This window comes from Cygnus atratus, chromosome 4, assembly GCF_013377495.2.
Source record: "Cygnus atratus isolate AKBS03 ecotype Queensland, Australia chromosome 4, CAtr_DNAZoo_HiC_assembly, whole genome shotgun sequence".
NCBI classification, from domain to species: Eukaryota; Metazoa; Chordata; class Aves; order Anseriformes; family Anatidae; genus Cygnus; species Cygnus atratus.
In genome coordinates this window covers 50,868,667-50,894,378 of record NC_066365.1, presented here as the reverse complement: position 1 = coordinate 50,894,378, position 25,712 = coordinate 50,868,667, and the positions used below count along the sequence as shown (strand labels likewise).

Here is a 25,712-nt window from a genome sequence, read left to right as displayed (position 1 = left end):
CTATCTGTTCAGGATCACAGAGAGTAAGGATGGGAGAACTAGGGAAATTAGCGAATACTAGAGACCTGAGAAGAACTTTAGAAATTGATTACACTTAAATAATTTTTAATATTAAGTGGTCTGTAAAGGCTTGATAATTTAAGCTCCGCTCTATAAATGGTAAAAGCATACCTTGATTAGGTCTTGCAGTCACTTACAAGCATAAAACAGCACAATATCATATAGTAAAGAGCCATTTATTGCTGCTATTACAATCTCTCCTAGTTGATAAATGTTGGTAATAGATTTCATAGGTAAGTTCTTTATAAAGTGTGGCCATAAAAGCTAATCACAGAGTCTAGTGGAAACTCTCTGCCTTTGCATCAGGGTTTCTCCTGCTCTTTACCTTTCATCTTTTTTCTCCATGGGACCCCAATAAAAAATGCCACCCCCACTTTCTGTTGCACTCTCCTGGGTACAGGGGCAAGTTTCAAACCATGTTGGGCCATGATGTCCTAAAATCCTCACATCAAATTTCTTTGCACTTGAGTAGTTACTGTCTTCCTCTTCCTTCTGGGTTAAAAAGAAGCAGGGTTCATCAGTGTCAGGATAACCCATGTGCAATTTGCAAGTCATACATAATGCAGAGTCAGAGGACACCCTGCATTCAAAACCATTCTGTGTCCTACTGGTGTTTGGCAAAATCAAGAATGGATTAAGCTTTTCTACTATCAAAGAGTTTCCGTGCCACCCAAGAAAGCTTGTTATACTTCATTCCTCTTCGTTTAAAAAGACCAGTTGCCTCTGTCTCACTGTTGGAGTAATTTTAGTGCTGAAGCTACTGTTCTGGCTAATTTTTCCAGTGCATAGGTAAAACTACAGCCACAGAAAAAGAAGCAGACTCCTCCATCCTTGAAAATCCAACAGGCCAGGCATCAGAAGAAAGCAAGAAATAATTTCAGTCCTTGTCTTTGTGCATTTCCTCGGCGCTTCTGCTTCAGAGTACAGGTTTCAGTTTGAGACGTGCTGCAGTGGTTGAAGTTGATCTGGAATAGCTATGTGAGAAGTCATAGAGGTGTTCCTGAAGAGTTACAGAGTACCTATGAGGAAATAGCAACAGTCTCTTTTAGCCCCATTCATTCTTTCAAAATCCAGGAAGACCTCCCATGGTTACAAGGAGGCAAGATAGCAGTGGGTCAATTTGAAGCATGTCTGCTGCCACAAACAATCTTTTTTTTTTTTTTTTTTTTTTTTTTTACCAATCCAAACAATCCAATTTTTACCAGTCATTTTGAGCAAGCAAGCTCTTAAGCCTTCCATTTGCAAACTAGTCTGGGTGCAGAAGATGTTGCCTGGATTCCTCTTCTGTCAACACAAGGGGAAAACCTGAAAATGTCTTTCTTTCACACATATATATCTTGGTGTCTGGTTTGGTTTCATTCTGGAATAAACAGCAACAACAAAATTTAAAAAAACAACAAAAAAAAATCAAGATATCAATCAGCAATGACACCACTACTACCATCTAGCAGATCTCTATTCTCTCCTGAACAGGCAGTTCAATCTGTGGACACTTCCTATGACTAGGAATTTCAGTAGTAACATGACTCTTCTTGCATTTAGTCAAGTTTAGAAGGGTTGTAGAGAGATACTGAAAAAGTTAGAGATTTAGAACCATTCTTTTTATTAAAACCATTTTGAAAATCAGTTATCTAACTTTACTTTCCTCTTGGACCTTCCCTCATGTTAAGCACTTCCCATCTCTCTCTCTCTCTGGCTTGCAACATACTTGTGCTGTCAAACTGAACTACTTTTTGCAGTAAATTTCAGCTCCAATACTCAAGCACTTTTTATTGAAGTATCTTGCTTGCCCTGGTATAGCTATAGCTCTCTTGGGATTTATCTTATGAAATATATTTTCACGAGTTTATAGCTGTGCAGTAAAAATTCTCACTGCACTGAAATTTGGCTTACAAGCATCAAAAAGACCTTTTTGCTAATATTTAAAAAGTTACATTGTAACATTTTAATGACTTTTTATATTTCTAGATCTTTACAAGCAAGTAATTCATCTTCACTCTAAGCTGAGTTATTTTCTATACACTCTGTGGAAGAGAAAAAGATCTCATATTACTTGTTTAAAATGTATTTTGCTTAAGGTTTTGAATTTAGAAGCTTCTAACTCCAATCAGAGCAAAACGCTTTCTTACAGACCATTTCTTCCACCACTTTTATTCCCATATTTCCTGCACTTTAGAGCTCTCCCTTCCTCACTGCCTCCTACTCTGGTCACTGCCCTGCAGCTCCAGGCTGTCCTCTTGGGGAAGGCAGGAGTCAGAAAGCTTATTTGTCCCCATTTTGGGTTATCTCATCTCATCCTTGCTTTGTGTTAGTACCATACAACTGTTCCCTGAAGCATAGTTCTGGCAGAGAGAGAGAGAGAGGTTATTCAGCAAGGATTTATTTCTTTAAACAAAATAACCATGATTAATTTACTGACAATTGCTTTGAGTACTAAGGTAAATAAATCTCTAAAGCCAACTAAAGCCTGATATCCCATTTCCCAAAATATCTTGCTGTTTATAGCACCCAAGTCGAAGATTATCTAACCTCCGAGACGCTTCTACTTAGCACAGAAGATGTCCTATTGAAGGACCTTGACAGTAGAAGTCCTATTGAAGAAAAAAAAAAAAAAAACAGTTTGTAAAAGGCCAGAATGCATAAATAGCATAAGAAATCCTGAGTTTGTCCCAGGAATCAGATGCCTTGAAAAGGTAGAACCACCTCCTCACGTGGGTTATTGTATTATGTTACACCTTGTCATGTAGCAGGTCTAGTTCAGGGGCAAGTATGAGTTGAGCTAGTGTTTATAATATATTTGGTTTCCTTCTACTGAATCTAAGACTTACAATCAAATCAACCTAACCAGAAAAAATAGTCTGCATGCATCAACTGTCCACGTATTTAAAACAAAACAATTCTAAGTTTTAAAATCTATTTCAACATGTCTGTATACAAACCAGAATTACGGACATCTGAGAATAATTGGTGCCACTTAAAGACACCTGAATACTTGATTACCTTGAGGATCCAGAATGTCAAAGACCCCCCCCCAAGTAAATTTATCTGACACATATGTTCAAATTAACAATGTTCATTACTGTTACTTTCATTTACCAATAAAATACTGAAAGGTATGCCAGAAATTATCGACACATTTGAAATCACTACTTTGGACAATTTGGACAAGTGGTTCTTGAATCAGCAAAAAGAGAGAAATTCAGTGGTAAGTCAGTGTAAGCTCAGGCTCATATCTGAGATGACCCATATACCTCTCCACTTTCCTCTCCCACCTACAAACATTACATTTCCAATGGTTAAAGATCAAGCTGCTTGCATGAGGCCAACCAGCTGCTAGCTAAAAACAAATTTTAAAGCATAACGTGATCACAAAGTGCTGGATTTCAGTGGGAACCACAAGATAAATCTGAAGAGAACACAAGGCAGCCTGTGAAGGAGAGTAATGAATCCTTCCCATTTTGCTCTTACCTTGATGTCTGGCATGCCATAGTCTCAGCCACCCACACACTTGTTACTAATGAGGAGCTCTTACTCTGTATTTACAGAGTTTGAATGACAAGCTGCCTTTAATGAGACCTATTTTTAAAGGAGAACAGTGCCTGAGACTGTAGGTTCGTGAGCTTGGGAGGAGGAGGTCAGCAACAGGGCCAGAAAAAGAGGTGTTATTCTCCAGGACGTGTCCACTGTCTAGCCCCCACTCCCTGCAGCACACCTAGTCACTGAGACAAGCTGTGAACAGGATCAGGATATTCCTGTGGATTAAAAACGCAAATTTCCTGTGTAAAAGTGGATATTTGGCCCTGAATATCTCAGCGGTTCAGGTAACACTGCTGGCTCACAGATACCTCCGCCAGCAGAGTGGAGGGGCCAGCATGCAGCCCAGTGCTCAGGGTAGCAAAGGAGTTGGAATATCCAGGTCATCTACTCATCACAGGCACTTCTTAGACAGCACAGAGCACTTTCCTATAGATTGCAGCACCATGACTGCAAGGCAATACAGCTGCAAGCCGTTACAAAAAAAGCCATAAGCTTCAAAGTGCTTCAAGTCATTTCTGAACCTGGGATCCTTAAAGGAAGACCAGAAGTGACCTTCTCCAGCAAACAGACCTTCATTATTAAATGAAAAGAAAATTAAAAAGAGGTCACAGAAAGGAAAGAAAATAGGAAAGAAAGTAGATACAACAGGTAAGAAGGAAAAAAATAAATAGTAGATGGATAACAGGTTTCAAATTCAGTCACCTCTGTCTAACAAAACTACACTTGAGTAGATGGTAACACAAAGTTGATGATTCTCGTACTGTAGTCTTTAATAGTTTGCTCACCCTGAAATGGCTGGGATTGCCAGAGATAAAGACACAGCTTTGCTGCTCCTTTACTTTGTAGCATGCTTTAGTTATTTACACTTGCTCCAGCTTGGCACAAAATGCCTGAGACTCAGGATGACAACATCACAGACTTGCTTACAAAGGCATAAATCAATCTACAATATGCAAGTCCAAGAGTGCTCCTTCTTAATTTTGTATGTCTTGCCACTTTGTGTAATATCTAAAGAATGAATGAGTTATGAATTTTTTAAGATATTTTGTGATAACATCCACATCTCATCTCTCAGTCTACATGCTCTTGTCATTAAGGCTTTTTAAAGTATATGTTACTGTATACACTAAAGACGTTCAACACACTCACCCACTTCTGCTTGCCTTACTCCACAGAACCCACAATCTCCCCTGACAAAAGTTTAGGTCCCTTGAGTGACCACTCATATAATTAGGACTCTAAACATACATACATATATAAATACATACCTTTTCCAGAAAGCTGCATCACAGGATTTCCAAGTTTAAAAACCATTTGTACTTCTATGTGAGTTTTATTCCATTTTTACATTTTATTTTTCAAAAAAAAAAAAATGATGGAGGAGAGGCAAAGCAAAAAAACTACTTACTGCTCAGGCATTCAATAAAACCCAGCAGAAAACTCATACTCTGACACATTTTTCCTGGTCTCATCTTTGTAAAACTGTATCCAGTACAATAAAGATTGTTGAACCCTTCTCACACTGGACCCTGTTCTCAGCTTCTTACAGCTTTGAGATGAATATTCTCTGTATGTGTCTTCCTCAATATGTTTCTTTTTATTATTTTTTTCATGTTTAAGCAACTTTGCTTTTTTCTGTGAACAAAGATTAAAAGGAGATGTATTCATAAAGTCATAGAATCATAGAAAATTTAAGGTTGAAAAAGACTTTCAAGATCATTGGGTCCAACGATCCCCCTACCACCAATGTCACCCACTAAACCATGTCCCTACACACCACGTCCAACCTTTCCTTGAACACCCTCAGGGATGGTGACTCGACCACCTCCCTGGGCAACCCGTCCCAATGCCTGACCACTCTTTCTGAGAAGAAATGTCTCCTAATTGTTTTAATTATTGAAGGGTAGTGCTCTTTGTTCAATTCTTTGTTTTACTTGTTGAAGAGTAGGGGCATGACATTTCCATTTTTCCCTTCACCAGGGACATCGCCCGAATGCCAAGACTTTTCAACTATGATGGAGAGAGGCTTGGCAACTACAACAGCCAGTTCCCTCAGGACCTTCATGTCATCAGGTCCCATAGACTTATACCTGTTTAGATTCATCAGGTGGTCTCGAACCTGCTCTTCACTTACAGTGGCTGGGACTTTGATCCCCCAGCCTCCATCTACAGGTTCAGGGAAATGAAAGACTTGGGAAGCCCATCTACCAGTGTAGATGGAGGCAAAAAAGTTGCTGAGTACCTCAGCCTTCTCCATGTCTGTTGTTACCAATTACTCAGATATAGAAACTCACTCCTAATAAAAGAAATTAGCCCCTATAATCGCTTACACACTACTATTTTCACTCCTCAGTCTATTTTCACAAATGTTAAAGGTGCATGGTGGCCCTCGGGGACTCCTCCTGTCACCCCAGAGCAGCAGCCCAAAGGAAGCTGGGTCCTCTCTTGTGCTCTTCCTCAAGGCTCTGTGCAGAAGGGATGGCACCTCTCGCACAAGGGCTGGGCGATGGGAAAGAAGCACTCACACAACCCCTGAGAATCAGCAACAGAGTTCTTTATTGCTGGGGCATCTCGCAGGTAAGCCTGCGGGATGTCTGTGGTGTTTGGTGGCTCCAAGCTAATGCTTGGAGCCTGAGGGTTGAGTAGGGAGCTCGCTGGGCACTTCTGCGATGCTGTTTGTGCCCTCTGATGGCAGAGAGTGAAGACATGCCAGGGTAGTCCCAGGTCTGATCTGGCCTAGGTGAATCCACTTCCATTGGTTCCTCTGCCTCTTCTGGTGGACCCAGCTCCATGGGCTCCACGGTGTTTGGCAGAAGGACAAGCCAGTCCTTGCCTGGGACTGCCCAAATAGGATGCCTTCCATCAGGTATGTTTTCAGGCCAGGGTGCCAAACCAGGGAGTCGTCCATTTCCACACCTACGTCCCATGCCACTGTCCAGTTCACTTCCATGCATGGTTTCGACACTGCCATTTGTTTTATGGCCATGGCTGGGTCCCTTGCTGTATTCTGGATGACAGGCACACGTCTGCTCCACACAGCTGTCCAACTGACGCTCCTGCTTTCGCTCCATGCCACCTTTGTACCACTGGGAAGGCCCAGGCCCCCTGTTGCTGTATGGCTGAGGGGGCAGCGTGTTCCCCACATCATTGCGATGCCAGTGGCACCGCTTATACGTGTCTGTGGGCTGGACGCCAGAGGTCCCTCGGACACTGGTGTCTGTTGTGCCGCAGGCGCTACCCCTCTGCCCATGACACTTCTCCTTATCGTTAGGTGCCTTCCTTCTTGGTGCTTCCTTGGACTGCATTGCTGTCCTCTCACACTAAGGAGGGCTGCCTCTCGCTTCCCTGCCTCTGATCTTCCTCCTGCCGCACAAGCTGGCTGTCAGAGCACCTAGAAGCTCAGCGAGTGGTGGGGAGATGCAGGGGTCCTGTTTTATAGGGCCCGGAGCAAAGGCGGAGCAGTGGTGGCCGCTGTGACCTCAGCAAGCCTCTGTGATGGAGTGGCCCACGCATGGTCAAAGATGACTGTGTTGGGAGCGGCCTGGAAGATGCCCTCACGTGGAGGAAGGAGGAGGGTTGGTGGGGGCTGAGGGCCCCTTTTCTGGGGCTGGCTCCCCTGGGCCATTTGGCTTGCCAGAGAGAAAGGCTGCCCCTTGGCCACAGGGAGTGCCCTCCACCTCCTGTCCTGTGCCCTGGGTTTATTTTTAACACTGGTTAAAAATAAATATATAAAAATAAAAAAGCCAAATTATAATCATTCTGTAATCTAGAAAAACTGTTTTCTATGTGGTCATGAACTCATCTCTAAAACTAAGTACATAAATCTTTTACTGTATCTGGCTCAGGAACCAAGAATCCAATTTTCTCTCAACTCCTAATGAGATCGTTAAAGGCACTAGCATGTCCTAATCTTACTAACACGTACAACTTCTTTTTTACTAGAATTTGATTAGACAGGCAATACACCGACCAATGAACATAGCTTTTGCAAGTACATACTATATTATATAAAAGGCATGAAACCAACCCATGGCTAATGCTCAAATGTACCTCCTGTAAGTGGGCTTCTCCCAGCACTAGAAGTTGGGCATGTTTGCAGGTTCAGAGCTGACATTTTCTCCCAGGGCCAAGCACTCAGCTACCGATCACCCAGGCTTTGCTTGGAAATTTACAGTGTTGGTAGGCATAACAACCTTGTACACAGCATGAACAGAGAAGAAAAAAAATTGTATATCAAATGTATAGTTTTTCTTCCTTCGTCTACCCGTACAGTGTTTCTGCCTACAAGAAATCTTAAGCATAAACTTTCTTTGACATTCCTGAAAAATTAAGGCAATTACACCAGGGACATGTGACTGGATTCTGATGTCAAAAAGTTACTATGGGATTAAGTTCCCTGATATTACTGAAGTGAAATTAACACAGATTTAATAGAAGCAATGTGTTACCTGGGACGTGAAAGTCTATTTCCAGCGTGTACTACAAGCCTCAGCTCTGCAATGGTTAAGAGAAGCATGGCTACTTTTTATTTGTTTTGACGATTTCAGTCTGCCTTTAAAGAAAAAAAAATGAGTTCTTCCCAGCTCATATCCTCATATACATTCAAAATTTGTGCTCTGTTGACTGAGAGAAAAAGAACAAACCTATTAAAGTTTGATACCTTTTCTCCAACTGGGAGGAAACATTTCACAACATAATTCTCATTGTTTAGCACAGATCATCTCCACATTTACTTGCCCTTGCTGTATTAAATATTGCTTCTCTTCTTCAAGAACTAAGGAATAGCTTTTTTGACAACATTTTCATTAAATGTTCTAAGTACTGAAGCATAACTCCATTTTCTGTGCTCATTCTGAACTTACTTTAACTGCTCACTGCCGTTTTAACCAAAAATATTAAGCTTTAGCTTTTGTTCCTACAAGACCTACTGCCCTGCAGGGAAACCTCTGACAGTATTGCACAAAGTCTGCTTTGCAAATATTGGACAGCAATGCTTTTCTTTCACATAGTTTTATTTTGGGCCAAAATAACTTTATTATATAGCAAGAATATGGTATTCAGAGAATCACACAGAAATAAAAGCAAAGCAATGGATTAGATAATTTCAAAGGCCAAAAGTTTTTTAAAAAAAACATTGTTTTCTTCTTCACAAATATGATGTACCTTGCCTGTTAGTGATTCAGACTTCATGCTTTCCCAGGATGTCTGAGTTTCACATGAGTGAAACTGAGTAACATAATGATATATGTCTACCTAACCATATCTTCTTTATTTAATCCTATTGTACAATTTGCCTTCAAAAGAATCAAAAGAATGTAAGGAAAGTAGGGTAAAAAACACTGTTCAAACAGAATATGTTAGCCCCAACACTGAAAAAATACAGAACTTAAAACACAGTCAATAAACAGAAATCCTGGAAAAATCGTATCCTGCTCTGAGATATAAATAACTGTTTCAAGTACTGGATTAGTCCTCCCCTTCCACTTTTACAGTGCCTCATCATATTCCACCATTTTCATAAAACACTTGTGCCCAGGGATTTTCAGGATTAAGCCCGTGGAATACAGATTTATTGTAGTTTTGTCCTATCTTCAAACTATTGCATTCCCCTTCCTGCCATTACACTCTTGTATTTTGCATTTAAATATCTTTATTTTTAAGTGCCTGGCGCATGTGCAAGCCATCAACTGCTGTCTCCACTGAGAGAGTAAAAACAGTAACAGGTTTGCATTTTTTACTCTGCTTACAACAAAAGATCTGATTTTATTTTTTATCAAGACAGCAATTACTATGATTGCATATGGGTTTAATTTATCTCCTTAAACAAGTTTTACAGTTACCCAGAGCATAATATAATTAAAAATTTTACGCGGCTGAGATCTATCATGAGGGAGTAAGAAATGCTTGAAAGCTAGATTTATGAACTAAAGGTAACGAATGTTGCTGGATCCTGGAGCACTCCTACTGCAATCACAAGTAGCTCTTGTCAAGGAAGCCAGAGATTCCCAATAAGGGTTAAGAACCTTCAGCTTTAGGAGACACCACATTGGGTTGGCAGGTTTCTCCACTTTGGGGGGAGCTTCCAAAAACTACAACCTGCCTTTTCCAATCTAAATAGGCACTAGGTTCAGGTTCTGATAAATCTCTGGACAGATGCCATTCATCATCCCCAGTACCATGTCCAAAGCTGCAGGTCTACAAGTCAAGAGGGAAGTCATGAGCTTTCAGCCTTCCCCAGCTTAACAAGGATCTCCAATTTTCCTTCCCACCTTCCATTGTGTGGCTTTCATCTCTGCAAACTTCAGCTAAAACCCTGTCACTCCCCTCTTCATTTAGAAACAACTGCTTGCTATGGCATCAGAGAGCTAAGAGGTAGAAGAGCCATGAGATGGAAAGCTGCTCCCCACCACCACCTTTAGGGACCCTTTCCCCAGACAGACTGACCCATACACAGTGCACTGCCTTACAGGTGTTACAGGGAATGTGAAACAGACCTGAGGGAAACAGAAATCATAGAGTGCTTCTGTTTAACCTTTTCTTAGAGCATAAAGACAAGGAGTGATTTAACAAGAATGAAGGATGAGAAATTACTAAGAGACAGATTGGGCAAGTTTGGATTACTTCCTGCTGCAAGAAACCAGTACTAATAGTTTATTATCTCTCTTCTGCATAATCCAAGTATTCACTTCCAGACTGCACCTTCCATTAACAGTGAAGTGTCTTAGGGATATAGACATTTATTTTTGTTCTTGAATTATAGTAGTCAGACGGACCAAGCCAACTCAAGGACTATGCACAGTGAGGAGACAATGCATTTGAACAAAGACTTACCAGAATTACATCAGAAAAAAAAATGTGGAGCATTTAAATATCAGTTATACTACAAGTGTCTTATTTATTATTGAACCATGTGTCAACAAAAAGTCCTTGATGTTATTAAGAATAACAGATTGCTACTGCTTAAATAGCATATGTAGAATATTCAAAGCTGCAGAAGTTAGGAGTACAGACAGACTGGCCATTAAGAAATAGTTGGCCACTCTAACCCTGTGGTCTAGGAAGCACTATCTCAACTTCTACTTCTGTAAACACTTAAATAAATCTGGTTGAAAATAAATGAATCTGGTGAACTAAATTATCTTAAAGGCTGATTTATTTATCAGGAACAAAACATTGTCCTGTGAAACCTTCATTAAAAATCATTTAACTGTGACTAGTGTTAGCATATAGATATGTATGATCTTAAGCCTTACTAAGTAGGAGTCTGACAAATCATTACTGCATGTCTTCTCAGTGTCTCTCAGTAAGGCATGTTTAGCACAACACTAAACTAAATGAGGTCCTACCTCTCTTGAAGTCTTCAACATTTTCTATGACAAATGCAAAACCCATTAAGAAACATGCAAAACAATTCAATGTGCAACACGAGACAAAAATCAACCTCACAGGAAAAGCAGAAATATGGTATTTTACACAGTGTTATACAGTAGTTTCATGGACTGGTTTCTCTGTCACATCATTTCGTAGACAGTGCAGGTAGATAGATGGATTTTGTGGATTTAGGAAATTTGAAATGTGTCAGAGTAAAGAAGCACGTGGCTTTTCTTTTTTCCTTTTATTTTTATCAGTTCCGTGACAGCACAAATTATCATTCCCATACAGCATGTAAACATGCTTGACTTCCAGCACATCAAAAATAAAACCTCCAGATATGATCCTGTGGTATCAATTACCATGAAACAGGACCATATCTAGATCAAGAAAAAAGACATTTCTTAGGTAGGAATTTTTAGAGAGAAAGAGAGAGAGGCCAATAAAATTCCAAGCCAAGTTTGCCCATTTACAACTTCAGAAGTTTTATAAGAAGGTAAGAACCCTTCTATCACACAAACACAAAAAAGACAACTGCAGATGCCAACTCACTTCTGTGAGTTTGAAAGCACTACTGCAAGTAACTTTCTTAATTAACCACAAGACAATGTTACATTTCATAAGTTTTTGATGTCATTCTGCCATTTTTATGAGGTGATGTTCAATTATTATAATGATAAACTGATTATGAAACCATAAAAATGATTCAGATATTACTAGTACTTCCACAGCATGAATGAAAACATGCATACATATTAGACAAATTTTAAAATGCAGTAGATGACAAAAAATGAAAAAAGAGAGGTATGTAAATACTAGTTATATAAAAACACATGCAAACCAATTTGAAGATATTGAATTGAGAACATTAAAAATGAGATGTCCAAAGAGAAATCTCAAAAAATATTCTTCAAGACACTACACTTTTGCCTGTAAAGTTTTCAGTCAAAATCCTGCTCTATGATATTCAGCATATCCTTCTATGCTTCATACTGTAACCAGTATGTTGTGCTGTAGAACTTATTTATTCATGAGTTACAAGCCATTTTGTATGCCAACAATCCTTGTGCACCACCATTCAGTATTTAAACAAATAAGAAAAGCTGCTACAGAAAAATTTACCTTCTCAAACAAGTCAAATGTGGTTTCAAGTTTCCTGATTTTTTTCACCCTCCTCTTGCAGGATCACAACAACAGCTGCTTGCATGATGGATCTACGCAGATATCCTCTGGATGAACAAAATTGCACACTAGAAATTGAAAGTTGTAAGTTATTGGAGGGAGAGGGTTGGCTAAATAACATCAGTGGATTGAAAGGCAATCATGGGTTAAACAAAGCAGGTGAAAGTTGTTCAACTATTTTACATCCAGTGAGCCTGCACATTGAACATATCTTTCTACAGTGTATAAGCTAAAACATGCTTATTTCACAATATTTTGTTGATCCAAACTTGTACGATGTCTTTCAAAACCTCTTGCTGAGTTAAGGGGGAGAGTACTTCTTGATGAGCAGATCAGAGGACAGCAGCAGAGCACTGCCCATCTTCAACGCCTATTCGCTCAGTGCTTCACCTCAGTGCAATCATCTCTAACATCAAGATTAACAACTGCCCCACATGATGTTGGGAGGATCGATCAATTGCTCTTATCAAAATGCTTGGAGGTTATAAAAGGAAACAACTTAATCCTTCTGCACTGAGGTTAATAAGAGCTTTGCCATTGTCTTCCATGAGTGTAAGATCAAGTCATGCAGTTGCAAATTTTTATTAATATAGTCTTCAGATCTTTTACGAGGCCAGCCTCTAGAGAAAAGCTTATTCAGGTTTTCGAAAAGAATCTTTATTCTGTCTTAGGTCAAGCCAACTACTGACACCAAGGACAGAGCGGTCTGCCTAAGCAAAGTTATTAAGACTACATAAAGTAGGGTCCAATGCAAAATAATGCAACAGTTTTCTAAGAATTTTAGTTTGCCACATTACAACTGTTGCAAAATTACAGTTATAATTAACCAATCTTTTATTATAATAATACTATTTTCTAAGGTATCAGATTTTAGAACATATTAACAGATTTCCTCACATTCAGTGTTTTGTTTTAGCTCACTAGAAGAGAAATAACAGTTTTAGCATTTAAATCTGTTTGATGGATATTTTGAACAACTAAATAAATAGAAACATGCTGATCTAGGATTAAGGATTCTTCCTTGCCTAACAAAATTATTTCCTAACATTTATATCATCAATAACAGCAATTTTTTTATTGTTCATAGCACATCCTATTCAAAGATCTTAAAGCCCAGGAAGTACAGTTTCCATTTGCAGAAACTCATGATATAAGCTTTTGTGTAACTGAAAAGAGGTTAAATTCCAAAAAACTTCACAGTATGAATTTTCAGAGAGATTCCATTAGTCTTCAATCATTTAGATTTTGACAAATAAAAAGATTTCCATAGTGCCAAAACACTGGAATATTCAAGTATAAAATGCTTAATAGTATTGTAATACAACTATAAAATAAATTAGTCTAAACCAAAGAAGAAAAAAACACTTTGAGACACAGAAAATATTGCTGGGAAATAATTTATTTGGAAGTGCAGCCCCCAAAATAAAACTACAGAATTTTTTTATCAGTTGAATATACATACATGTTATGTATCTCAACATATCTGTGAAGTGGCTATTGTCAGGCACTGAGAAAAGCATATACCTGGTCTAGAGCACTGATTAGGCAAGATGGGCTGTCAGCCTATTGTTTACACTTCTTAATAATTTTTAATTGATAGCACCAGTAATGTGTCTTATTTAAAGCATTTAAATGGGCATGTATCTACAAAATTATTCTCCATACTCAAGTAATTTTTTTCTTTGTAAGTGGATAATCAATATCAGCCTTAATATAATCAGCAGAGCAGCAGCTTTTGATTTAGATTTTAAATTGTTTGGTAAGAAACTTAAAATGTTTCCCCAAGAGTTATTTCCTTTTGCTGTTTTTCCCAGCATATGCTTTTATAGTGATTTTAGAAATTCTGTGCCAGGTTGAGAACAAATTTTTTATTCCACCAGCAAAAGATTATAACCAAGTAAACATTTCAAGCATGTTTAATGATTTTTTTTTTTTCCAGAGAGAGCACTGTCTGAACAGAATCAGTTAACTTATTTCCTTAGAAATTCAAAAAGAGCATCTATTATTTTTAAGACACTAGTGTTTTGGCTCTGCAGGCAGACATATCAGAAAGAGAAGCAGGGAGGCAATGTTGTCAAGGTTCCCATGAAGCACATCAGTACCTGCAGTCACAAGTCACCACAATTACATCTTCTCTATTCTCCATTCAATATGAGCATGGAAATCTCTGGAAGAACATAGTGGTTGTGCACCATAGTTAACTCCCCACAAGAGACAGTAGCAGAGCAAGCCGGGCAAGTTGATGAGCCTGTAGTGAATAAGACAAACATACATGAACCTTCCCTGTACTTCTGCTTTCAGTTAGCACTGTCCATATCTACATTGCTCTGAGTTTACTGAGGCACCACAAACCCACAGACCTGTATATGACCATGTATACAGATATTTTCTGCTCTTCTCTGGGAATCAGTCAGTAGTCAGACATTAACTTCCCTGTCCAGTGCTGCCCATCATCCTACTGTTCTCCCCACTTACTTTCTGCTGGAGCAAAACTGTGGCTGAACTTCATAATCCACCACATACAGAGCCGCTCATTAAGCTGCATGGTTCTCATGCTTGTCCTTGGGCTTGGCAGTTCACTACTGCCTTTTTTGGCACAGAACAATTTTGTTGATGTTGCTTGCTGCTGCTTGGCTCATCTTCCAGCTTAAATTTAACAGGACATGCAACGAATGCATTTGGAAAATAAGTCATTTCTTGATTTTCAAAATAAAGTGCATAACACATCTCTTCAGTAGAGTTTCTAGCTGATCAGCAGAGGAAATTGATATATACGGTACCACAGACATCAAATTGGTGACTTTGTACTGAAGTCTCTTTCATACTGAATTCATACCTGAATTTATTTGCTGGAAGATAGTTGATGGAAGTTTCCAGTCCAATTGTGACTAAAGCTGATCAAAGTACATGATCATGTATCAGCCAACAGCCTAAATAACTGGAAAAGGCTGGATCATACCTCTCCATTCACAAACTTTCACATAAATGAACTTTCGTAGGGACTCAGTGGGAATGGGCTTGATACTATCATTGAGACTTCATCAAAAATCAGCATTAGATCAAATAAGCAATTAAAATGCTAGCACAGTCAGGGATGAGAAAATACCACGTCACTCATGTGGCCAGTCACACATCTGCAAAAGAAAATTGCTTTTCACACCTTTTGAACACTAGCTACAAATAATTCAAGCCTCCAAAGGTATATATGTTGATATGTTAATACTTGTTGAGCCAATTCAGAGAAATCAGCAAAATCTTTATTCATAATTTTCCAGCAGGTCAAAATTAGTATAATGCGTTACTTCTAATGAGTATCTAGATCAGTTCTACTAACAAAAGAATGATTGCACAAAAGCAGAAGCATGCATAACTACTACTGAAATTTTCAGGTATTGTATATACCAGGAACCCTGGAATCTATGACAATTCACCATCAAAAATATGTCTTTCTAACGCACCCCCAGCTTTTCTCTTATGCATCTCTAAAACTCTTGAAACTTATTGACGATGTACTTGGAAGAAGAACATTCTGGACACATTTCTGAAGACCAGGCTGCCTCATTCTCAGGCTTTTAAGCAGTAGAAAACCAGTCATCCTGAGTACTCAGCACTTAGTAGTCCCCATTAATCTCCTTGAAAGCTACCAAGGGGCAGGATGGATGTGAATTAACAGGTAATAGCCATGACCACTGCCTCTCTGTTAGTGCCACACACACCAGAAATGTGACATTTTCTTCCATGACAGAACCAGTTTGTGAGATTCCCATCTTCAACCTCTCACTCTAGTTCCTGCATTCCACTTCAGCTATCCAGCTTTCTACTGTGCCACTATATAAATCTTTGCAGAGCTAGGATGAAAATAAAATTGTTAGCATATTCTTGGTTAAATATATATATATATCTTTTTGAAGGAAAATCTTATACATCTCAGGTTGGAGAGAGACAAGAATTAAAATAAGCTGTCCTTAAATAAAAGGGCCAGGGAAGGCAGTGCTGTAATCACTAAGCTATTGTGGATCTGCCTGTGTAGGATTAAGGAGCATCTCTTACCAATAGACAGATACTGTGAACCATGTGCACTGTTGAACCATCTCCAAAGCACTGGAAAGTGGTTGTGGTCATCTTTATATTGTGTTTACACTGTTGATATGCTTAACCCACAAGGCACCGTGTTCCAGAGCAGTGAGGAGGTGTCATCTATGTTGCAGTTGCCACCAACTTTCTTCTGCTGCTACCTACAGTCTTTTTGGTTTCAGCAGGAATTTAATAAGAGTTAACACTGACCTTTTTTAAATCCCAACTTTATTTCTTAACAACATTTTTTTCCTGAGTGCTGTCAGTAATCTTGCAAGCTTTGTGCATGCAGAAGGAAAACAATAAATGAAACTAAACACATAGACTGCAAAAAGACCTGTATAGATGTGTAAAACTGCGCAATACTGATAGCCCTAAACCTAGTAGCTGGCAACAGCATGTAATCTGACATAGAAGAAATAGGTCTGATCTTCAGCTGGTGAAAACTGGCATGGCTCCATTTTTGTCGATTAAAGCACTGTAAGTTGCACTAAATAAGAATCTTCTCTTTCTTATTAGTTGTCTGAAATTTTTGTTCCAAGTGAATGATCCTTCCTCATCTCCACCCTTTAAATTATATCTGGTCAGGAGAGACTCTGTAAGTGAGCTCAGAAATGAAGAGAAATGTTTATAAGGAGAGTTCAGTGCCTGTAGAATATGCACACAACAATTAGGAAGTTAAGCAAAAAGTCAAAGGCAGAATATAAACTAAGTCAAAGATCTGTATGAGCTGGTAAATTATCTATCCTACATTTAAAGAGAAGTAGTTGTTAAACTGACCTCCACTGACCTGCAGGTGTAAATGTACAGCTTAAGGATGCATGAAGGTGCATGCCTGCAGATGCAATCACAAGCAATACAACTCTGCAATAGAAACAGCAAGCAAAAGCCTGACAGATAAATAAATGCCAAGACACTTGACCATGCCCAAGAAGGATCATGTGTTCCTCACATTATTGTTAAATGTCTCTAAAAAATCCCTGAGCTTTATAAGCAGATCAGGACTGTTTCCTGTTCTTCTAGTCCCACACACAAGGAAAGTAGGGCTGCTACACTGTCCCCACTCCTTCCCACAGCTCTCCATCAAAATGAGAGCAGCAGGATTTCCTTCGTCCCAACAAGGTGGCAGGAAGTTGGCACCTGTGAGAGTCCTCTCCCTGTCTCAGTGTGTTTCCCCTCATCTAAACCAAGCAATCTGGAAATACATTTGGCCCTCCAAAAGTTCAGTGCTTCCCAGTGTGTTTACAGCACCTGTACAGCTCCAGCAATGACAGGGCACGCTAATATTGTTGCACACACCAACCGGCCGTCTTTTAAGTTTCCCTGTGTTTGCAGTGAGACTTACTCCTACTGTAGAAGAAGTGTGCTCCAGAGGAATCAGGCAGTCTCATAGATGAATTGCTCTTAAGTTACTCAAAGAATAGAACATATCTCGGTCAACACACTAGAAGAGGCTTCCTAGAGAGGTGATTGATGCCCCATGCCTGTCAGTGTTCAAGAGCATTTGGATAATGCCTTCATTTATATGCTTTAACTTTTGGTCAGCCCTTAAGAAGTCAGGTAGTTGGACTACATGAACTTTGAGGATCCCTTCCTACAGAACTATTTTATTCTATTCTATTCTATTCTATTCTGTTCTGTTCTGTTCTATTCGTGAACTGAAGGGCAGAGTCATTGCATCTTTTAGGGATTTTGTGGGAGTTAGCCATAAACAATCCCTTGAAAATCTAAAGTGCTAAGAATTGGCCTTAATAATACTTACCAGTGAGTAGCATAAGGCACCGCCAAGAGCAGCAAAGCAATGGTGCTACACAGGAATGGGAGAAGAGCGCAAAGAACCAGAACACTGTCCTGTATCTAACCTCTCCAGATCAGCCAGAGCAGTGATAAGACATGCTTATATTGAGCCAGCAGATTATTTTCACTTAAAAAAAAAATACATTTCCAGCCTTCCTGAAGCTATCTTACAGGATGGCAGAAGCTATTTCTGCACAGTTGACAACCAGATAGATGTATACATTTAGGAGGAGGAGAGCATTTTGGCTGCACATGATCCTTCACACAAATTTTCACTGCTTTGCTCGAGCACTTCTCCTTACTCCAAATTTTGTGGAGGCAGATGGGAGACCATATCAGAGGCTTTAAACCTGTTTCAGTGTGTAATATCGTGATGGCCACTGGAAATTTGTCTGTGCAAAAGCAAGGGATTTTATAACTGGAATTGCTTTGTCAGCAGAGCTGGGATCTGTCACAATGCAGTTCTCATGGATTAACAGACCCTGGACAGAGGAGGCTTAATACTTGGTTGGAGGTTACCCAGGCTGCTTGGCACTCTCACATGAGCTCTGATGGATGTCATCTTGACAGTTTAGGATGTTAAATCCTCCCACTGTTAGTTCTGCTTTACCACGCAGCCTGTGGCAAGGGCTACTCCTGCACGTATCAAGCTGCTGCAGCTATATCAGCCAGAGCTGGTCTGGCAGAGACTTTTGACTGCACACAGCCACCCCACTCTAGCATCCTTCATTACAATACAAGTGCTGACCTCACTGCACCACCTAGGATGGGATACTGTTATTACTCTAATACTCTGTCTCTTTGAAGTTGCAAGTATCACAGTAACGGCATGACTTTGTGGTCTAAGCCTGCATCTGGCTTTCACTCAGCAGGAAAAATGATGTGCAGACAGCACCACTCTAACAATAAATCATATCCCATTTGGGCCTGCCTTCCAGCATCTCCCAATCTCAAGTGAAGCTGGTTTCACTGTCACAGGAGAGAGAAAGCCAGGCTGTGCTCCAGCTCGGCAAAATTATTTACTTGCTGGCAATCTGCTATGTGTTTTACAAGAGGTCTGAGCAGATTAGCAAAACTCTCCCTTTGGCCTTAAAAATCTGTGTCTCTATGACAACAGTAATGCTGCAGCATGATTCAGGAATCTACATTGCAACACTGAACCATGCCTTGTCAGTAGCACTCTCCTAGTAACCACATCACTTGTGTGGGAGAAGTGAACAAGCCCAGAGAAGCCTGAAAAGACCAAGTTGGGGGAAGGTGGGAGATTTATTTAGTCAGTTACAGAATAGAAAATGACAATTTCATTTTGACTCCATTGTCTTTATGGCTGTCTTTGCTTCATATAAAAACAGACATAATACTAAATATACGTAATGCTTACATGAAAGAGCAACCAGCTCACAGTGGTATTGCAGTCAATCAATAAAATATTTCACTTGAACCTCTAGATGGTTTGTTGCAAGAAGAAACAACAACTGTGTTCATACCTAAACATTCATTATCACCTCTGTTGGCACAGAGAGGTCTGACAGGATGAGATTTGAACAGATTTATCACAGCTCCCTGCTTGAGACAAGACTGCATTGATCCAGAGTATGATTGCATTTGAACTACCATGGATGTAAGAACCTACACCTCAAACAAAAAGGGCTATTTTTATTAGAGATGAAAAGCCTGTCTTAAATCCAATCTTTCCCAGAGAGCTTTTCCTTTACCTGCCTGCAGGCAACAGATATCTAGTAATATTTTCATGCCTGACAATAAAAATTCACTGGTGAATATGAGTGTGCTGGTACCTGAAGCAGCAGGAGCTTTGAGATGGATCCACTTGTGCCTTCTCCCTAAAGTATCAGGGGGAAAAAAAAAAAAAAGATCTGGTCTCACCCTGCTTCTTCTCACCAAGCATATCATATCACTTCCAGAGAAGGCATGATTTCCCCTTCCCAAGGGGCTCTGCTTGATCCAGAGGGCAGCAGCCAGGACAGAGCGGGTGCTCTCCTCCAGCCTGCCCAGCCTCATCTTTGTGCTGGTGAAAGTCAGTGGAAAACTGTTTTTTTTCCATGGATTCCTAGGATCTAACAGGTGCATTTGGGTTTCCATCATTTACTCTGCACCTTGCTCTCAGCCCTCGTTCCTCAGGCACCCATGGGTGTTATGGAGGATTTGGTTGCTCAGAGTATGCTAAAAACAAGTCACAAGTCTCCTTCTCAATTAACAACAAAGCTGGAAGGAAACTCATCTCTATGCCTTTTCCAAAACGTTCAATCTTTCTGACATTTGTAATGAGGGCAACTCCCATTCCCCACAGAAACTTGGGTTCTGTCACATCCATAAATGAAGAGCTTCTCTCATTCGCTCACTTGTCAGACTCCCCCTGCTCCTCCGTGAGACGTGTCAGCCACAACCCCATGTCCCAGAATGTGCCACTTCCCATGGGCCCTGCCAGCCTTACAGAAAAAAAAATAAATTAAAAAAATTTTAAAAAAATCTCATTTTCTCCTCTTTGACTGGTCTCCGTTTATTACAGCATAGAGCTGAGAATGAGAGCGGTCATCTGCTTCTGGCCAATCCCTTTAGCTGTTCTAAAATACCAAACCATCCTAAAATTAAGTTCAGTGTAATATGAGAGAGTGTACTATGGTGTACAAAGAATGAGACATCTTTCCAGAAACTCAGGCCAATCAAACAGTGGCATCTTTTTGAGATTAAGTTTCCGAATGCAAAAGCCAGAAAAGTTCCTACCCGCTCATCTTTCTGAGAACTGTCTCTAAAGTCACTTAGCCCATCAATATCACTGCAAATCTGACATCTATAGAAACTGGAGCAAAGGCTATCATTGAGTTTTGTCTGCCAAAACTGAGTCAAAATTTGGTTTGTTTGGGTTTGTTAGTTTGGGGTTTTTGTTTGTTTGTTTGTTTTGTTTGTTTTATTACTTTTGGAAGAAATGTAATCTAAGTACAGAGGACTCATGGGACCACTTACCAAAAGAAAATAAACCACGTATGCAAGAGCAAGAGGAAATCTAAACTCAAAGATGCCATGCTGGAAGATGGGAGCCAAGTCCCTCTGTCTGCCGTACATATTCAGAGCTCTGGGACCCTGCTCCTTCATCCAAGCACAAGCCCCTCTCCCCAAATGCTGCAGGAGAAATAAGAATGCCAAATTACACATGAAGCATGATACTCTGAGATATGTGTCCACCAAAGAATAAAGCTTGATATATAATCAGGGTACAGCACTGTTCCAGAATAAGAAGAAAACAAAAAATCAATCGGATGAATCAAACCATTCACATCTTTCAGATTTTCTCAAATTATACTTAAATCTAGTGTGCATTTGAATTTAGATGCAAGTGCCACACAGAAGGCTATGCCATTTCACAACCATTAGAAAATCATTGCCAGTAAGCACTGACATTTCCAAGTGTTCAGACTTCTATATTTACTTAGTCAGACCTGAAGTACGGTTTTAACAGACTTACCACCTCAGCTACATGCATGAACATGCTCTTCTTTCTGGTCAGTGCAGAGTACAATTATACAGAAACTTCACTTTTATGTCAAAGCTGGCTTAAGGAGTTGCCATTACTTTTTATCTCTTTGTTTATTTGATGCAAATGTTTGTGAAGCTTAACTAGATGCCTGAATCAGTGACAACAATACAGATGAAAAATACCATCCACCCCCAATGGCAAAGTATTTATATGTACATTGCACACATAAGCACGTTATTGACTTTTCCTGTCAGTGAATTATCTGGGAACGAGTGCACTTACTAGCTGTCCCCCCACATCTTCTACCTTTGTCTAGTAGCAGCTCCCCAGCCCCTCTGAGTGGAAGTAGGTGCCAGCAACACCTTTTCCAAAGCCCACACAGATTGAGATACCTTTATTCTCTTCTCTCCCACCTCCTTTTACACCAAGAAAGTTGAGGAACTCATCTTAAAAGCCTCATCTTAAAACCTCATCTTAAAAACAGCTCCCAAGAAAAGGAGTTCGAAGTCCTGGCGGCTGTTGCAGGACCATCCATAGCTGAAGTAGATATTCTTGTTACACCAGATCACCCTCTGCCTCATCAGATTGGAACTAATAGAGCTACTAATAAACTGAATTATTTATAGTGATGACAGGTATTGACATGTCAATTGCATGAATGGCTTTTCTGCACATGCTCAAGAGCAGCTCCCCATGTTTTGCTGAGACCTAAGGCCATAGGGAAAAATAGAAAAAAAGCAACAAGAAAGTGGAACAGTTAATAATTGATACAGAATTCAAATTGTCTCGATATAATCAGGATAACAGAAAACAGACCTAAGAGAGAGCTAAAAATGGTCAGATGGTGCTTAGAAGTGGGTTTACAGCAGTTACACAATGCATACAGCCTCAAGGAAGGCAGCACAAAGGTGTTAAATATGAAATACAGGAAAGGTGAAACAAAAGAAGGGAGTTACAATTGAACAAAATCTGGCCATTCATTAAATCTTTCAAACATTAATCTCCCCAGTTTTGATGTGCGCATTTTAAAATTAAAATTGACATACTTAATTTTGAGACAACCTTCTGCAAGCAAAAATAGCGGGAGGATAGGTTCTGACTTGTTAATTTGGCCCATGCTGCATAAATCACTCTTGCAGACATTTGTAGGAGCAATCTTACCAAGTGGGCAATTCTGCCAGCCTCTCTCTGACTTAATCTGCCTGCTATAAGGGATACAAGGATTTTAGCATTTCATCCCATTCACGGCAGTAACCAGCATGCATGTGTGCCTCCATCAGTTAACATATAATCCATGGCTGCTTTTGTACTCCCATTGCTTTCTGCTCCATGACATGCACAAAATGCTACATTTCACAAGGGTTTTGTCATGGTTCAAATGGCATATTCAAGCAACTAGCTCCCACAAACCCTTGCAAAAGAACAGTTAAACATATTTTATCGCAGCATGCTCATAAAACAAGGAAGGTACTGTATAGGAAACATCTCTGCAAGAGTTGCAAGGAAGTCAGCATGCTCGTGCTGCTGGTATTGCCCACTGGGACAACAAATTGACCACTCCCTGGGGAAGAGCACATTTAGCAATTCAAAACACACCATAATCATCTCTAAAGACATTTAGATAACATGTCCTGAGTCCCTCTGTATATCCTTTGCAGGATACACATGCTGAGCTTGTATCACTGTCTGTTCACTGCTGAACAATCGTCCACAGAGGCTCTGCACATACACAACAATGTGTAGATATACATTATCTCCTAACCTAGCTGAAATGCTGTCCTTCAAAGTTGCAGAGAATGCACTGGCAACAAAAAAAAGAGTGGCTTTAAAGATACAGCACGAGCACCCACAGCAACAAACACCAGTGGGGACAGAAAGCCCAGCAAGGGGAAGAGCTTGTAGAGCTGACCAAGTTGTTGCTATTTTTATTTTTTATTTTTTCCAGACATTCTGAGAGGCAGATTCACAAATACCTTGTTGATAATGATACTGAACACAAATGGGATTTTGTATTGTTTATTCATGACAAATTTTATTTTTTGTTGTTGTTTTTGTTGTTTTTTGTTGGTTTTGTTTGTTTGTTTTGGCTCAGTTTCAGTCATTACTTACCCTTCATAACTTAAGTCAGTCGCTAAATCAAAATAATCCATTCTTCACAGTACACTAGTATTAAGCAATGGAGACTGCTCTGTTCACACACTTTGGAAAGATTTCTTTCCCTAGAGGGTTAGAAACTAGTCATTTCACTTTCACCATGCATCTGTACACTGCACGCAAATTTAGAAGTTACTCAGGTGCTGACAGTGTAGTTTAGATATCTTTCCCTTTTTATTTTCAAAAGGATGGATAGCTATACAGATCCATAGATTTTGGTAGCAAACACTTGACACTCAGTACTTGCATGAGCACATGAAATTAGCCAAGCTAGTCACCTAGCCAGTGTATCTGAAGCCCTCTTCTGTTGCACACAGCAGAAGGCAGAGTCAATTACAGCGAGTGTTCTGCAAATTTCTGCCCCTTCTTAGCAGCCTCAGAGCCACTGATGGGACCAGGCTGTCCCCCAGTGACCAGAAAGAGCCAAGCTGGGCTCACTTTTCAAAAATAGGGGCTCATTTAGAGGAGGAGTGGATTTCTCAGGAAACAGCTGTGCTTGTACATGAGCCTATATTTCTGTAGTCAGAGAAGCAGCAAAAATAATCTCCAAACCCGGTCATATCACATCTTTTGCAGAGCTCGCATATTGTGCTTTGAGATAACGCAGTTGTGCTAGGATATTACAGCCCTAAGTACGGTTTATGAATTTACTTGTCCTCTGCCAAGGTGTGAATTGCTGCATAAAATAAAACCCAGCACAAATTGGGAGATTCTGGTACTCATGGATTCACTTCAATTCATGAGAATGAATTCTTGCCCCAAATGCATCTGAGTATACAGATGTAATAAATCTTGAGAAATTCTCTGTTCAGCGCCAGTACAGTCTGTCTTGAACTTCACCTATGGCTCCTTGACACTGCAATAATACAAATAAGCAAAACACAGTGCTTCAAGTCACTATGCTGAAAGACTGCTTACCCAACCTGGTGGAGCATGAGCACAAAGTAGTTAATTACTAATTGGGCTGTACATTCATGTACCAGACCTCCACTCGTCAGGAACCAGGTTGCAGAACTGAAAGCACAACTGAGTCCATCAGATAAAATTCTTAAATATTCCTCTATTAGCTTTCTGCTACCACTTCTAACAGCTTTTGCTGATGCAGATTCATCTTCTGCATAAATGTCAAGTAACAAACATGACATGCAGAAGTAGACTGCACAAAGAAACATTGCTCATTATGAGCAAACCACTGTGTGTGGGAAATTTCAAGAAGAAAACATTGAGCATTTCAGTTTTGTTTGAAGAGTTCATTCATGGTTATATTATTTTTCATTGAATTCATGTTTTCTGGTGATTGGCAGCCTTCGATTCATCCTTAGAAATAGCAGCACTAAGTTTTCCCAATCACAAATCCAATCTCCCTGGCCACACAGGGAGCATGTTTCTGTAACTCAGTCTTATGAATATCTGTTAACACCGAAGTGCAAGGCTGTTTTGTACAATGAAAAACTGCCCATTAGCTTGTAGGTGGAAATGGAGCTAAGCAAAGATTCATTTCATATGAGGCACTGGGTGCCAGGATCAGGTCTGCATAGCCATAGTGCTGATGGCCAGGGAAAACCTAAAGGCTGCACAATTACTCTAAGTATAGATATGGGCTAATGAAGCAACACCTAAAGGCTGTTGAATTGTTACCCAGCATCTCTATTCCCACTGGTGGGATGCAATTTTTGCTAATACCATCAATGACTGAGTTTTAACTCAGAATATATGGCTGATCATTTCAGCAATCTCTCTGTATTCTCATTCATTTGTATTCTGTAAGTGCCTCTGAACACTAAATTACCTATGGAGAGCTCTTCCTGAGAAAACACACGGTTATTTAACATATTACCATTTCTAATCCAAACCACACAGAGCATGACAGCCTTATTTGAATTCACATTTAGGGTCAAAGCAACAAAACCTTTAATTCAAATATTTCACACACTGTGGGCTGGAATTTGTATCAACAAGATTAAGCACACAAAAAATTACCCAGTGTCCTTTGATTACAAGACCTTGGACCTTCCCTCTCTATGGAGAGCTTGCCCCTCCATCA

At 39.8% G+C, this 25,712-nt stretch overlaps 1 protein-coding gene across 1 annotated transcript in view; it reads left to right on the top strand.

Moving 5' to 3' along the window:
- The window catches only part of GABRB1 (gamma-aminobutyric acid type A receptor subunit beta1), a 122,383-nt gene that overhangs the window by 80,286 nt on the left and 16,385 nt on the right, over positions 1-25,712 (top strand). The window contains exon 5 of the mRNA XM_035550009.1: positions 12,152-12,234. Coding sequence (XP_035405902.1) covers positions 12,152-12,234 — 83 coding nt within the window. The remainder of the gene's footprint in view (positions 1-12,151; positions 12,235-25,712) is intronic.